The 15,972-nt window shown below is 33.8% G+C and overlaps 1 protein-coding gene across 2 annotated transcripts; it reads left to right on the plus strand.

Annotated features, from left to right (window-relative positions):
* Window positions 1-6,864: 6,864 nt before the first annotated feature.
* LOC147397911 (uncharacterized) lies at window positions 6,865-15,302 on the plus strand. 2 transcript variants are annotated; one of them, XM_086446987.1, is made up of 9 exons: window positions 6,865-7,162; window positions 7,672-8,056; window positions 8,273-8,372; window positions 8,879-8,941; window positions 10,531-10,648; window positions 12,166-12,251; window positions 14,304-14,365; window positions 14,491-14,587; window positions 14,873-15,302. In XM_086446987.1, exons 2-9 carry the CDS (start codon window positions 7,725-7,727, stop codon window positions 14,927-14,929), a joined length of 915 nt encoding a protein of 304 aa, XP_086303113.1. In that variant the 5' UTR covers window positions 6,865-7,162; window positions 7,672-7,724; the 3' UTR covers window positions 14,930-15,302. The 2 variants fall into 2 exon arrangements, with proteins under 2 accessions (XP_086303113.1, XP_086303112.1); XM_086446986.1 differs by having other exon boundaries at window positions 6,865-8,056.
* The last annotated feature ends 670 nt before the right edge of the window (window positions 15,303-15,972 follow it).

Consider the following 15,972-nt stretch of genomic DNA (forward strand, 5'->3'; position numbering starts at 1 on the left):
AACTAAAGAAAAACAAAATTTCTTTAATTTTAAAATTAAAATAAAATAATATTTATTTATTATTGATTTCGGATCGGATATTATTAAATCGAATTCATCGATATCCGAATCCGTATCCGAAAGATTATCGGATATTTAAAACTATCCGATATCCGATTTTTCGAATTCGGATTTCGGCTATCCATGGACACCCCACATTCTACCCTTACTTTTCTATATCTAGCATCTACCTCTCTTTCTTCCTGACGCCCCCGTGGAATCTGAAGAGTGGCTATTGGCACTTCAACTTTTACTTATTACACCCGCATTTCTTAAATTTTTTATCACACTGCAAGTAACTATTATACAACACCCCAACAATGTGTACACGTTGAAACAAATTTAACATTTGTTTACAATATGGATGAAGTCCTAAGAAAATATAGAGAGCTTATATGGACACCTCAAATTTTACTTATTCTCAATCAATGAATTTTTGTTTTATTTTAATTGGGGTGCAATAAGTAGAAGTTTATTACTCTATTTCAACACTAATGATAAGACATGAAAAGAAGTTTAAAATCAGAAATTAGAAGTAAAATAAAATTACTTCTAACTTTCATAAGCATTAATCATTAGATGTAACTCCTATCTCATTAGGGATATTTATTCGTCTTTTGTTTTGTACTTTTTGAGGGTAAACAGAAGGAGAAAGTTTTTTTTTTTTAATATTTTTGAGTAAAGACATACAAGGTAAAGGTGTATTTTTAAGGTGCAAACACATAGGGGAAGATGTATTTTTTTTTTAATGAAAACTGAATAGGTAAGATGTAGTTTTTCAAAATGATATTTTTTGTTCAAATCTATGTTTACATTTAACAATTAATGCTTATGAAGGCTTGAAGTAATTTTATGTTTACTTCTAATTTCTGATTTTGGACTCTCTTTCATGTTTTAGTGTTGAAATAGAGTACCCAACTTCTACTTATTACACTCCAATTAAAATAAAATAAAAATTCAATGATTGAGAATAAGTAAAAGTTGGGGTGCCAATAGAAGCTTTCTATAATTTTTAGGACTTCTGTAACTTAGATTTATAATTTATATGGGCTTGATCCTAATTGTAAATAAATGTTAAATTTATTTCAATGTGTAATTTTGAGTGTGTTGAAATGGAGTACTCAAATTCTACTTAATGCACCCTCATTAAAATAAAATAAAATTTTAATGATTGATAATAAGTAAAAGTTAGGGTGCCAATAAATTTTTTTTATATTTTCTTAGGACTTTTATAGCGTAGATTTAGAATTTTATATGGGCTTGATCCTTATTATAAACAAATGTTAAATTTGTTTCAATGTGTAATTTTGAATGGTATTGTTTAATAGTTAATTGGGGTATGACAAAGTTTTTAAAGAATGTGATTGTAATAAGTAAAAGTTGGAGTGCCAATAGCCACTTTATGTTAGATATAGAAAAGTGAAAATGGATATTTAAAAGTGTATGATGATGTGGATCCGACTAAAAGGATTGTTGGGTAAAGTGATTGGAAAAGTGAGGTTTGGTGAGTGACAAACTTCATAAATCAAGCTTCCCTTGAAGTTGTCAGAATTGACGATTCCAAGGGAGTTTTTGTAATAAAAAACTAACAGCCAATAGCCATCAAATGGATTCAACTCAAAAATTAGCAAGTCGACACAAATGAGTCAAATAAAATTATATTGAATTCATGAATGACTTTTAATAAATAAGATTTTTATTTTTTTATTTTTCACATAAATATTAATAACTAAATAAATTGGTCAAATTCTTTATTTGACTCTATATATTTTTAGATCAAACAATTCATAAGATTCTTAGGAGGGTTTTTCACGAGTCTTTTAAATAATAATAAAAGATTCCAAAGATTCTTAATAGATTAATATTTTATTAAATGAGACTTAAATGGAAAGGGGCTATTCAGTACACATTCTCAATAAAGTATCTTTTAGAGTCATTCTCTATAAAGACTAATGGTATTATGCACATTACACGTCGGCAACCACTACACAAATATGGTAAGTTAGCCTTACTAACTTACTAAGGATTGTTGAGCTCATAAACTGGCATCCGAAGAAATGATGACAAAATTCTATGAACTTCAAAAAATTAAAAATTAAAACATTATTTTTCCCAATTACTTTATAATTTTAAGTTTGGGAGTTCCATGAAAATTTTGTAACGGTCCATTTCATTGCCTTGGATTAAGCCTAAAAAAAAAAAAATTTAAATTTTTTTTTATTTTTATTTTTATTTTTATTTTTAATGTATGAGTTTTTTCATGAAATCTAGAGGTTGCAGCATTGTGTTTCTCATGAGAATAAACCGTTAGACTTAGACAGATTTAAATTTGTGTGTTATAAGTAAATAAAAATGTACCGATATAATGCATCGAGGGAAAAATAGGAGTTTTGTAGAGTTGCTATTCTTACCTCGACTAATATGTTCTTTTACTTTTCACTTTCACATGGTGGTGTTACTAGTAAATGTTGATGTGGCAATATCATATTTCCAATGGGAGTGGGGAATTAGACATGATGACAAGCTACCCTTGGTCTCGGTCTCCTCTTTAAAACTTTTGTACAATGACCTACATGCCCTTGTTTTCAACCTCAAGGCATAAACCTTGATAATCTTCTCCAAATACCAATGCTCTTTAAACTCTTCAATCACGATCAAGTTGGCTTTTAACTTTGTCTTAAATCCTTTTAAAAATTTAATTTTCTACCCAAAAATCCATAGACTTTTACTTTTCTCGAATCTTATCTTGTTGTTGAGGTTTGAATATTGAAGTTGGGAGCTAGGATCATAAGGTTGAAAACCATTGCAAAATACTGCACCCTTGATACATGATTTGGAGGGAGAAAAATCAAGGTTATAAATCCATTATCTTTTACTTCCCAAAACCCCATCTTAGATTCTAGGTTTAAAGACCTAAGGTGAAAAATTGTATCCCATGTTGTTGTATGGGGTCCAAAGATGTCTTCTGAGGTTGTTTTTTTTTGTTTGGTCAGCAGTCTGAAAAAATTACTCAAACACTCGATCTGTTGAGGAGAAGGGGCTTTTGTGGCCCGAATGGTTGTTGCACGTGCATGTTAAATGAGGAATCAACTAATCATGTGCATATGCATTGCGAGGCAGCAAAGGAGCTCAGTTTGTTCCTTGTTTGGGGTGGTACGTTGTATTCTGGGCTCAGTTAGAGAAGTCTTAAGGGAATGACTTCAATTAAGGATGAGCTTTCGACATTCTAAGAGGTTGATTTGGAGCATAGCTCCGTTTGCAATTACTTGGGCCATTTAGAAAAAATATATGCTAGAACTTTTGAAGAAAGACGCAATTAACTCAAAAGTTGATCATTTATATTCTTGAGCTCTTATTTTTTTGATGTAAGATCTTTAAAGAGTTTAAAGAAATGTTTTTAAGGACTTTTTAATTTGGTGGGATAGTAATTATAACATTACGGTTCTTTTGTTTGTTGTTTTCTTTTCTTTTTTTTAGGTGGGTCACTTCGACCTTTCCTTTCCATTGTAATTTTTTCCCTTTATCAATAAAAAAAGGAGTTCGACAATCAGTTGAAGTTAATGGTATTTTGATCATTTTATTGGTATTACAAAGTAGACTGAAAAGGGGCATGTCGTCTATTTAGAAACACATGGGGTATCTCAAATATTCACCAAATTGTGTCTACATTACCTCTTTTTTTTTTGTCTTGTTAATGAACATCTTTATCAAATTTTTATGGAGATGTTCTAAAAGTGTCATGCAGCAAGTTTTTTAAGATATATTAGGGTATGTTTGAAAACAAAGGGTGAGATAATCAGTGTGAAGTGTCCATTTGTACCACTTTGGATACCTTGTGATGTTTCAAACTCCAACGTCGATTGCCATTGACAACTGAAACATAGATCTCATTTCAGGAGTTGATGCCAACTTCCCGCACTCCAACTTTCTTAGCTTCTTTAAGTACTTTCGAGGTCGTGGGTTCAAGTCTAGCTTACCCACAAAAACAAAAATAAAAAATTCCACGGCACCATACCCTAATGTCACGCGTTAGTAAAGAATTTAGTTTGCCTATCTACAAGGCTCAACCAAACATTCATATGGTCTATTGGTTTAAACTAGGGGTGCAAGTTAATTTAGTTCAAACCGAGAACCGAACCAATCCGTGGATTTTGGATTGGGTTGATACAGTTTTAATTAAGTACGGTTCGATTTCGAATTAAAGAAAATAAGAACCGATAGGTTCGGTTTGATTTTCGGTTCAGGATTTATAAATAACCGAACCAAAATCTTATTTAAAAATACAATGTAATTTTTTTCTAAAACTAACCCTCTTCTACTCTCTCTCTCTCTCTCTCGTCTCTACGACTAAGGCCTGCAACCATCGGCTTCTTTCTCTCTCGTCTCTACGTCTGAGGCCTGCAACCACCAGCTTCTCTCTTTCGACGTGCGATTGCGGGCGTGTTCTCAACTCTAGTGGTTAGCGGGTCTTCTTTCTCTTTCTCTCGGTGTGCGGCTGCAGGTACCTCTCATGAAAAGTTGGAAACCCATTTTGTTTTGGAAAATGTTGGGTTTTGTAGTTTTGGTCCTTTTGGAGAAAATTTAATTTTTTCAATAATTTTTATAAACCCAATCATTATTTTTCTCGAAATTAATCTAATTTTTTATGTGATCTTTTCATAATTCATTTATTTACATAATTTTATTGATAAAATTGTGTAATATTTTTTTTTACAACTCATGGAACTTAACCGAACCAAACCAAATTAAGGTCGGTTTGGGTTGGTTCGATTTTAGACCAAATCGGTTCAGTTCTGGTCCCATATAATGGAATTGACCTTAGTCGGTTTGGTTCTGATTTTGCTCTAACCCAAAGCAACCTGAACCAAGTTGCACCCCTAGTTTAAACACAAGTTTCAAAACTCGTACACGAACAAGATGACTAAAGCAAGTCATCTCAATTTCAAAGGCAACCAGGTGAGATGGCTAGTGTAAATCGTCTATTACACTGACTCATCTAAGATTTGAGATGGTTCATTTTAATATTTTGAAAATATCAATCGAGTCTTTGAAAATTCATCCGAGTCAACTGAGTTCTGCATTCTCTGATATAATTTTTTTATTTTTATTTAATTATCTATTGCCTACATAAACTAATTTTTTTTGTCATTGGGCATCTACTAATCCACCTTATAGTAAAAATAAATTACAATTATTGAAATATAAATGTATTAATAAATAGTTCTAAACTGATTAAAGGGTTTGACTCATTTGAAATGATTCGAATCGGACGATTCGACTTGGCATTGGTGGGTTACCGGGTTTTAAAACCATGGGTCTAAAAGATGGGAGTAATAAATATGTTTTATTTTAGTTAAATCCGGACCTGGTAACTGTTTAATAGCTTGTCGGTAAGAGTTACAGTTAATATGGACAAAGCCACTTTCTTCAATTCAAATTTATCTCGTTGGTTTTAGTGAATTTTGAGATACCCCCAACGAGTTCTCAAATTGATAACATACCACTTGACTTTGATCTTCTACTACAGACTTAACAAAATGACTAAAATGCCCCACATCATCGAAGATATAATTATTTTTTCAACTTTTCCAAAATCTTGTAATTTTCTTATGATTTGAAAGTTGAAGAACATAGAATCTTTAGTTTGAAGATAAAGTTTTTGTTTTTATTTTAATGGTTGGAGCATTGGAGATGATGGAATATGAGTAGGGATGCAAATTTGATCTGAGCTGGTTTGACTTGAATTCGAAGCCAAATCATTTATGGTCCAAACGAAGTTTAAGCCCAACTCGCAATAGACTCACCCCTTGCACCTGACCTCCCTTCGCACCCTACTCCTTTTATGAATTTTATTTCTTAATTCTTAATGCTTCCGCCCGATCAACTAGCTTGTAAGACCTAAGGGGTGTAACTTGGTTTGATTCAAACCAAGAGCCAAATCAAACAGATAGATTTGGGGTGGTTTGGAACAAGTTGTAGTTCGATTTTAGATTACGAAAATGAAGAATCGATCAATTTGATTCAATTATTGGATCAAAGTTGTATATATCTATATATATATATATATGTGTGTGTGTGTGTGTGTGTGTGTGTGTGTGTGTGTGTGTGTGTGTGTGTGTGTGTGTAATGATTATTATGCATTATTTTAGGAGTTAGGATATAGAATAATGATCATTTATGGATAAACTATTGATTTTTTTATGGATAGATTAGTGATTTATTGAATGAAATATTATATTTATCATATATTTATTTATTAATTAAAAAAATACTACTTATAATTTATAGAATTCTGGCAACCCACATAATTGAACTGAACCGAACCAAATCGACTTTAGTTTGACTTGAGTTGGTATGGTTCCAATGGAATTTGATTCAGTTACGATTCTTATTTAGTGCAACCAACTTATGTCGGTTCGATTCAAATGTGACCTTAAACCGAACCAACTTACACCCCTAGTAAGAACTAATCTGAATATTGGCATCGAGACCGCAACTTGACTTGACCCGAGGCTCATTGTATGGATGGCATCACAGTTTGAGCTCGGGGCTTGGCTATTGTCACACATCAAACCAGTCCATTTGCTTCCCTAAATATGGTGGAGGAAAAAAAAATCAAGAAAGTTTTTAGCTTGACGTTGGAAAGGTAGGTGTTGACGCTATTTTAGGACAGTCTCTCAGAAAAGACTGAAGTCAAGGGAGCATTCCATCAATTCGAAAAATACCAGGGACATAACTCACCAATATCCAAAGGGTGGTTGTCGTCTAGTAGTGTCCAATCCACTTTAAATTTCTACATTTTACTTCAAATATCAAAAGCAGTAACAAAGAAATCAGTTGCAGAAGCCATAAGAGAGAGAGCGAGAGAGAGAGAATTGTTTGTCTCGCAATAATTGGCATTTGGCATCAAATGCTTTTGGGGATTCGCACTGTTGCACTCAACATCTTTCTTTCTCTCTTTCCAATTATTTAAATCTATTGGAACCTTTTTTCATTCTCAATTTCCCTCTCCATTGGACGAGACTAGCTTTTCCAGTAAAGTAAAGTAGAGAGAGAAAGACAGAGAGAGAAAAGTCGATCCAACTAGGTTTCAGCTTTCTTTGCCGAAATGTTGCGCAGAAAGGTACGGCTTTTCACCTTCCACCGCCATTTATTTCTTCCGCTCTCTTTGAATTCTGGATTCTCGCATTTGGAGTCTACTTTGGTGTAAAAGAGTGAAAATTTTGAGTGTTTTTTAGGAGATTTCAAGGTTTGAACTTTGGGGTTTTTGAGTATGAATTAGGATTTTACTGGGTTTGTTTTGGAATTTAGTTGCGGTTTCTGGAGTTGTTGAATTTTGGGGTTTAGTTTGAGCGCTTGAGGAACCAGGTTTTCTATCTTTGGCGCCAAGTCTGTAATTTTGAGGATAATATTTAGGGGTTTGGCTTCAAATTAAGGTACTTGTGAATTGTGATTGAGATTTGGTCCGCTTTGAAGTAAAGAATCCTTTGGAGTAGTTGACAGTAATTTTAGAATTTTGGATCAGTTCTAGGGTTTGGGATGGTTTCTGATAGTGGAATTAATCTGATAGTTACCGAGCTGAGAACAATTAACGTTTCGCTTTCGCTAATGGTGCAAAATTTTGTGTCTTAGAACTCTGGTATCACGATGATGTGGTAGGAATTTGGGGAATTGTACATTGGAAAATGGAAGCTGACTCCAACATGAGCTTTCACCATGATCCAATTCTGGCTTCTGCTTTGAATCGACATGCAATTTCATTTCAATCCAACGCAATAAACAGCACATCTGGGATTATACCGCAAGGGAATTTTGTCCTCGTAAATGGTAATAGTACGCCGGGGATGATCTTAGCTGGTAATTCCAGCATGATAAACAACAATTATGGGATGACTTACCCTGGAAATTCTGTTGGTGGTCATCTTCTTGATTCGGTTCCGGGGCTCAAGCATGATACGGGGTTCGCTGTCGAGTGGTCCGTTGAAGAACAGTCCAAACTGGAGGAAGGCCTTGTCAAGTAGGCAATTTTCTTTCATTTAATTATTTATGTTGCCATGTATGAGGAATTGCTTGAAACTACTAATAAGTACTTGGAACATATTTCATGTCTAAATATTATGTTTGTTTCTATTGGACAAGTATGATTGATTTCTTAATAACACTACGTCTGATTTGGTCTCTCTATTTTGAGGTTAGTATTGCATATGTTGATTGTCTTATATTAAATTCTCAGTTATGGTAGTGAACCAAATATTATGAAGTACATCAAGATTGCAGCTATTTTGGGTGACAAGACTGTACGTGATGTTGCTCTTAGATGTCGGTGGATGATGGTGAGTGCTTTATTTTTTAGTCTTGATAATATGACGCCCCCCTCTGACACACCCCCATCACAGAACCTTAGATCATTTGCCTTGGGATACCCAAGAAAAAGATTTATGGTTATGCGTATCCCGATGCAAATTATCGATTCTGTGATGGGAGTGTGTATCAGAGGGGGGGCGTTAGAAAATCATTACACTTATTTATTTTTTCTTTTACAATTTTTTTATTTGTTGCTTGGTGGGGTTAGTGGTTAACAATTATCATTTAGTATAAGAAGGGGTTCAATGGGTTTGAACCTAAGACCTTGGGAACAACCTCCACAAGGTCTTACCACTTAGCTAAGTGCTCCTTTTTTTTTTCTTCCTTTTTTTCTTTTACATGGTGAGTGCTTTATATATATATTCCGGTGACTCGTGGAAAAACATATGATCTCAACCATGTAAACATGAAAATCCAAGTTGGTTACAATCTTTTCAATGTTCTGATATTTCGTTGGATATAAAATTGTTCACAGAAGGAGAATGGAAAACGAAGGAAACAAGAACATTATGTGGGAGGGAAGATGAAAGATAGGAAGGTACTTTATGCATACCTTATAATTTATTTATTTGTTATCAACAACAAAAAAAATTATTTATTTTTATGTTTCCTTGTTGATGGTCCTATCAAATAAGCATTTGTTGCTATAGCATAAAAAAAATCAACAAGTTTTGCCGATAAGATACAGATCCTTTCTATGGGATTGAACATTTATTCATCTTGCACTTAGTTGTACTGATAAAAGATATCTTAGGGATAAGGGACTAGATTCCATGTATCTCTGCTGCTTCTGCTCAAAAGATATAGTTTGCACTCCTAACCATATGGGAGAAAAAGTAATTCAATCTTTTGCCAGTTTGCTAGTGCAGTCACCGTGACTTGTTAGTGTCCATAAGATTTCTTCATTAGTTTGTTCCTATTTTATGGTATTCAAGGAATCTCCTTGATGTAAACACATTATGCAAAACTTCTCTTAAATTTAAGAATAGGGAAAAGAAGGTGACGGCTTGATTGATTTTAGAAAATAAGTCTGTTTTCAAAATAATTTCAATATATTACCATTGCGGTAGGCTGATTTTTTTTAATATGTGGAAGTTTGAAGAATCTTCTAGTAGTGTTTAAAATTTCTGTTTAACAGGATCAACATAAAGACGTCGTCAAGAAGCTAAGGTTTTTGATCAAATGGTCAAACACCATTGTTCTTTGTGCGTAAACTAGTTCTTTCCAGAGTTTGTTATGGTTCCTAGGTGAGTAATTTCAAAGTGTACTAAATTCTTGTTTGGGAAAATTAGTTAGTTACAAAGGGAAAGAAATTGTAGCACATACTAGAGGTAGGACTGATAGCCCAAGGTCTCAACCCGAACCCAATGTAAAAAAAGGTCCAGCACAAGCCTAGCCTGATGTTGGGTTGAGCCCATCATACTTGGGCTGCATGCTAAACTCAAAGAGTCCACATTCCCAAGTGAAGAGTCTAGGTAATACTGAAGATGAGCAGACTGAGTCGTACCCAACTCATCTGAGGTTTCCAAGGTTAACAAGGCAAAGACAGTCAACTACATAGAAGTGAAATCTCCTCAAAGTCATTGTAAGAATGTTTTCATATGCCATTTGAATTTTTTAGGACACGTTTTGTGGTTTCAGTTAACAAAGTGGTGGTTAGAATTACAAGCTTGTGGAATAAGTCTATATATGATTTTCATAAATATGTAATGCTTTATTTCCTCTTAAAATATTAAGGAAGATGGTTTTTGCTTATTTTTGCAACTTGCTCACACACTGACAAGTTCATATTATATCTTTCATTTACATTGCTTAATTTGTCCTAGTATCTAGTGGGATTCTTTGTGTCTTCTGTTTTTCCACTCCGAGTTTGGCTTGGAATCTGGACATCGGCATCCCAATATCATTTGAAGCCTCATCCCAATATCCGGCCCACTGAACGAAATCAAATTACTAACCAATCATTGTTGACAAGAATGGTCAAAGATACAATTGAAGGAAAGCATTTGTCAACATTTTTCTTTTGTTCATCAATTAGAGGTTTCTCTTTTCAGTTGGTAATCACAAACGTTCTTATGATCTAATGTTAATTGATGAACTGGGATTTTAAAGATTATGCTTCTTCAGGAAATGTTGGCAGAGTCTTCCTCTAAAGGAAATACACCTTCAGTTCCACCGCCAAACTTGGCCGCATATTCTCTTATGATGCACCATATGGACCACAATGATCGAATATCACACGAAGGTCGGTTAGTCATACATTTTCTTACTAATATGAATCATGTTTTTTTTTTTAATTATAACTTTACCATAACAATTTTGTAGTCCCTCCTTTCAACAATTATTGTATTGATATGTTGATTATTCTTTGGTTTGCCTGTTGGGCCTTTTCATGTTTTAATAAGGAACTTCTTTTCATTTTAAACTTTTGAGTCCAAGATGGAAATTTGGGTAATAGGAGGCTTATGTTATGAAGTCTATACAAAATCTTAAAATTCTATTATGTTTGTGCAGCTCAAAACAAATGTCATATCATGCCACCCTGACAAATGCCAAGAATAGCTTTACAACTTCGATGACCTTTAATGACTTCAAATTTGACTCGATATTTTAAAGGATTGACACTACTTCCTTTATGACTTGATCATTGGGCATATTCAAGGATAAAAATAACTTTTTTATTTGTATTTTTTTTTTTAATATAAGATTTGTTAAAGAAGACTGGTATAAGAGAAGGTCCATTGTCAGCAAGGGAGATATCTAAAAATGAAAATTTTGCAAGGAGGTTTTCATTGCTAGACATAAATCAATTCCCAGAGCAGATTATCCTTGGCAAAGTATCCTCTTTTTTTTCCGAACAGGAGATAGAGATAGAAAAGGAAAAAAATGCGAAAGAACAGAATTGGAATGAAAGCGTCCATTGTCTAATGGATAGGACAGAGGTCTTCTCAACCTTTGGTATAGGTTCAAATCCTATTGGGCGCAATATATTTCCATCCATTTTTTAGCCTTTTATTCTATTGGTCGAGTCAAATAACAATGATTGGAAGAAATTCTTTTTACACTATTTTGGGAGCACAAAGACTCAATCATATGGATACGTAAAATACAGGACTTCCAATCTTAGCCGGAACATTTTTTATTGGCACCGGTTAGCATAGCATAGGGCATAGGTCAGAAACTTGACCAATACAACAGTGTTTATCCTCCAAAAACAGTATTCTATCTCTGCTCCCTGACTTTAAGGCAGAAATTCTTCCATTAATGGCTATCCATGTCCCTATGTTTACGACCAAAGGTATCAGTAATAACTTAATGCCGAGAAGTCCCTTTCTCTTTGCTGAATCTCCCGAGCCAATTATTAGGAAACAGGTTGCTCATCGCCTTCATTTTTCTTTCCTCTAGACCTCCATATTTTCTTATGTTTACATGCCAATTACAACAAGGTTAACCAATTGAAACGTCTACATTGACCTTCAATTGACACATAAAAAATCCCTTTGTAGTTGTTAAAATTGATTAGCAACTAAGATGGGGATTTTAAAAGCGACATTTGATACATAAACATACTCAATGAACTACAAAAAAATTATTGAGAGTACTTCTATAATTCTGTTTACTTAGATTACTGTGTGGTTCCATTTGAGTCCTTTGAGGTAGAATAGAGTTAATCATGTAGGCTGGTAAAATATCTTGTTAGTTGTATTTTTTATTTTTAATTGTTTATTGGGCTTATGCTGATCAACTTGTTTCTTTGGCTAGTCCTAGTAGACTGCACAACTAAGCATCTTTTGGATGAGAATGCTCAAATTTTTAGACAAGTTGCATCAAACCTTGCAACATTTAAGGTAAATAGCTCGGAGCTCATTTTTCCTTGGATATCCTTTAACACTTGATTCTTTATAATATGTTGATGCATATTGTATCTGTAAGAAATTTAAAAAAGAAAGAAAAAAGAATAAGATAAAATAGAAGAAAGGATGCAGTTTTGTAAGATATGTTTCTCTGATCTATGATACTCATTTATAGTATTCACCGTTTTAAAATCTCTGGAATGAGATTTTATTCTTTTGAGACGTATTCCTGCCACAAGCATGGCTGTCAAGACGTCCAAGCAAGCCTAGCTACTTGGCTTGGCTGTCGTCTAGGCATTGTCTCAGTGACCTAATCCACACACATATATTACTGATTTTGATTGTTATTTGTTATATTATGTTTATCCTTGCAGTAACTAAACCAAGCCTTTTAGTTTAATTTTAGAATAAAATATCCAAACAAATGAAACAAGTTAAAGACAAACACCAGTAAATTAGTAAAAATAAAATATAAACTTATGTAAAAATATTCTCCTAAACAACATTGTTACCCAATTATTATGGCACTTGTGGATCATCATAAAGTTCTAATGTTGAACAAAATGTCTTCATAGAAGAGAGAGCCCTAATTGGTAGGAAGGAGGAGGTGGAGGTTTGGTTGCTAGGAACAGACGAACGAATATCAAGGTGGAGTTCCAAAAACTAGCAAAATGGGAGGAAATAGTTGTAAGCAAAATATTGAGGGTTAAATGGCTTAATGAAGGGGAAACTTCAGTCTATATTTTCCCGATATATTGTGTAGGAGAGCTAACTACATCTTCAGCTCATGATTAAGGAAAGACTTGTGGAAGGGGGAGGATAGTGTTAGGGAGAAGGTGGTGGGCTTCTACAAAAAACTATATTTTGTTCCTTGAATAGATGCTTCTGATTCATAATATCTATTTGGACAAACAAGTTGGTTGGAATGATCAATCAAGGAGGTGGAAGTATCGTTTTGAAGATGTATGAAAGGAGATATGATATCGGAGGGGTTTTTTTTTTTGGTGAAATATAATGTGATTGGTATTGACTTTTTGATACTGGTGCTTGAGTTGCACTATGATGCCTATTTGGATTATTGTTCAAGTATCTTTTTGTCTCTCTTAACACCAAGAAACTACGGCTTCAGGATGCTAGCAGTGCATTTGGTCATCTCATTTGGACGAAGCACCTTTTTATAGTAAGACAAATGTGGGATGGAGTTTAGGTTTCCAAGGAATGTATTGACTTTAGTAGTTGCCAGGAAAGTCGTAGATTATTTCGTAAAATTGATATAAAGAAAGCATATGATCATGTGAGTTGGGGGTTTCTAGATTATTTATTAGGGGGAATGGGTTTTGTGATGAAAGGGATGAGATGGATTATGAAGTCTATGTCCTCTTTTTTTGTGTGTTAAGCTTATTGGGTCCCTTTTAGGATACTTGAAAAGTTGTAGGGGCCTTAAGCAGGGTAATCTTCTTTCTTCATTCTAGAGTTGTATCCTTGTTAAAAAAAAGTTGATTTCTAGACTATTATCTATATGAAATCTGGAAGATTTTGGAATGAATGGTCCAAAGATATCTCATCTAAATTTTGCATGTGATACTTTGTTATTTGCTGATGCTTCCTTGGTACAACTATACTTTCCAAAGGGTTTCCTATGTTTTTTCCGGACAATGTCATGTTGACCGGCAATTGGGTGAAAGTGAAATTCTTGGTTCAAATTTGTATAAAACATTGAGGTTCTCTCATGGGTCTTGGTTCTTGCTGTCAATAGCTTTCCTACATTCGTTGGAGCGCACTTACGTTTTCTAGAGATTAGCCTTATGGAAGTCCTATTACCTTTCTAAAGGGGATAAGGTAGTTCTCATCAAAATTAGTTTTATCCAACATCGATTTGTATTTTGTATTGCTCTATCCTTCCCACGTGCACTATGAAGTAGATTGAAAAAATGATAAGCTATTTATTGTGCAATGATAGGGATGATAATAGTAAATATCACTTGGTGCAGGCTCAATTTGCAATTGTGGACCAACTTTTTCATCTTCTTTTTCTTTTTCATTCAGTTACAGGATAATATCAATCTCCTCTGTCGCACAAGGAACAATATTACAGTCATATTAAACAAGTATGTGATGTTTTTCACATCTTCATTTCGTTAATGACAAATTGTGAAAATTTACGGCTCAAAATTGGGTCCTACGGGGCTTACAAGTTGGTTTTATAAAAATGATATTTCTTCAATTTCTGCAGTATGAGAGAGATGCCTGGAATAATGAGCCATATGAGACCGTTGCCCGTTTCAATTGATGAAGAACTGGCAAATACCATTCTGCCCAATAAATCTCAGGTAAGCTCTGTTGCATGTTTTTTTTTTATTTAGGTAAGGGGCTTGGTGTTTCAAGGGTATCATAGTTGCGTGCGTTTTACTGGGGAACCATATGCCCTTTTGTCCCACCTTCCCCCCCCAAAATGGTGAAATCTCAAAAAGAGCAAAACAAAGTAGGGAAGAGATCCATCAATAGAAGAAAAGTGTGAAAATTATCCTTAAAATCTTTGCTTTCAAAGCTGATGGGAAGAAATGAAGTGCCATGTTTAATATCATTTATATCTCATGATGATGTTGAATCACCAGGCGATGATGTTTGGTTCTCCTATCGGGATCCATATGAAACAAGAGCCAAGATGGTGAGGGGAAATTCCAGTTCATCTGGTCTCTGTAAAGTACACAAAATTTCTTCCTCAAATGTCTATGAAGCTGGTAAGAGCTCTTTCTACCTTTGTGTACACTCACATATCACACCTCACAACACGCGGGTTCGGTCCCAACCAAGAGTAAATTTGTATAGAACCATTCTTGGAATCTGACCAGACTTTTTTTGTAAGCTATGGCTGTTGATTTAGAGTTGGGTGTATAAAACTTTGTGAGACAGTAAACCTCGGTTTTTCTTAACACATGCTTGATGAGTCAATTTTTTTTTTGCAGATCTGTATATATTTATGAGACAGGAAACATTGGTTTTTCTTAAACATATGCTTGATGAATCATTTTTTTTTTGTTTTGCTCCTCTTTCTAAAGTAGTAGTAGTAGTTTTCTTTTTCTGTCAATCTCTTTAAAAAATAAATAATTATAATTATAATAAAATCTTGAACTAGTTTATTTGGTCTTTGTAGGTTTTCCTTTTCCTTTTTTTTTCTTTTATTGCTCTCTTTTGCTTCCAAACCCAATAAAGGAAGAGGTATATGCCATCAGGTTGGAAGCTGGTTGAAGAATTTTGCCACCTCTCAACATGAATATTGATTCTTTGCTTACTTTTCTCTTAGTATAGTAGTAAAAAATATAAAGGGAATGTAATTTAAAGGTATTTTTGTAATTAAAAAAAAAATTAATGTGAATTTGCTCCAAGCAAGAGAAATTGATATTAAGAGTATTTTTGTAATTTAAAAAAATAATTAATGTGGATTTTTTCAAAGCAAAAACAGAAATTTACGTTATTTTTATTCTCTTTTTTTTTTTTTCTCCCTCAAAGTACAAGCTTTATTAAGAAAAGAGTAGGAAGGCTAAGAGGACATGGAGACCAAAACAAGTAGATTAAGTGAGAGGTTCAAATGAAACCTCAAATCCCTTGCCCTAATCTTCCTCTCTTTCACTATTCAGATTCAGATGTTTCAGTTTGTTTTATGTTTTAAAAGTTCAAAGTAGGAGATCCATGGATCACAAATGGTATCTTCCAT

This window comes from Akebia trifoliata, chromosome 7, assembly GCF_017979445.1.
Source record: "Akebia trifoliata isolate Shusen 1 chromosome 7, ASM1797944v1, whole genome shotgun sequence".
Taxonomy (NCBI): Eukaryota; Viridiplantae; Streptophyta; class Magnoliopsida; order Ranunculales; family Lardizabalaceae; genus Akebia; species Akebia trifoliata.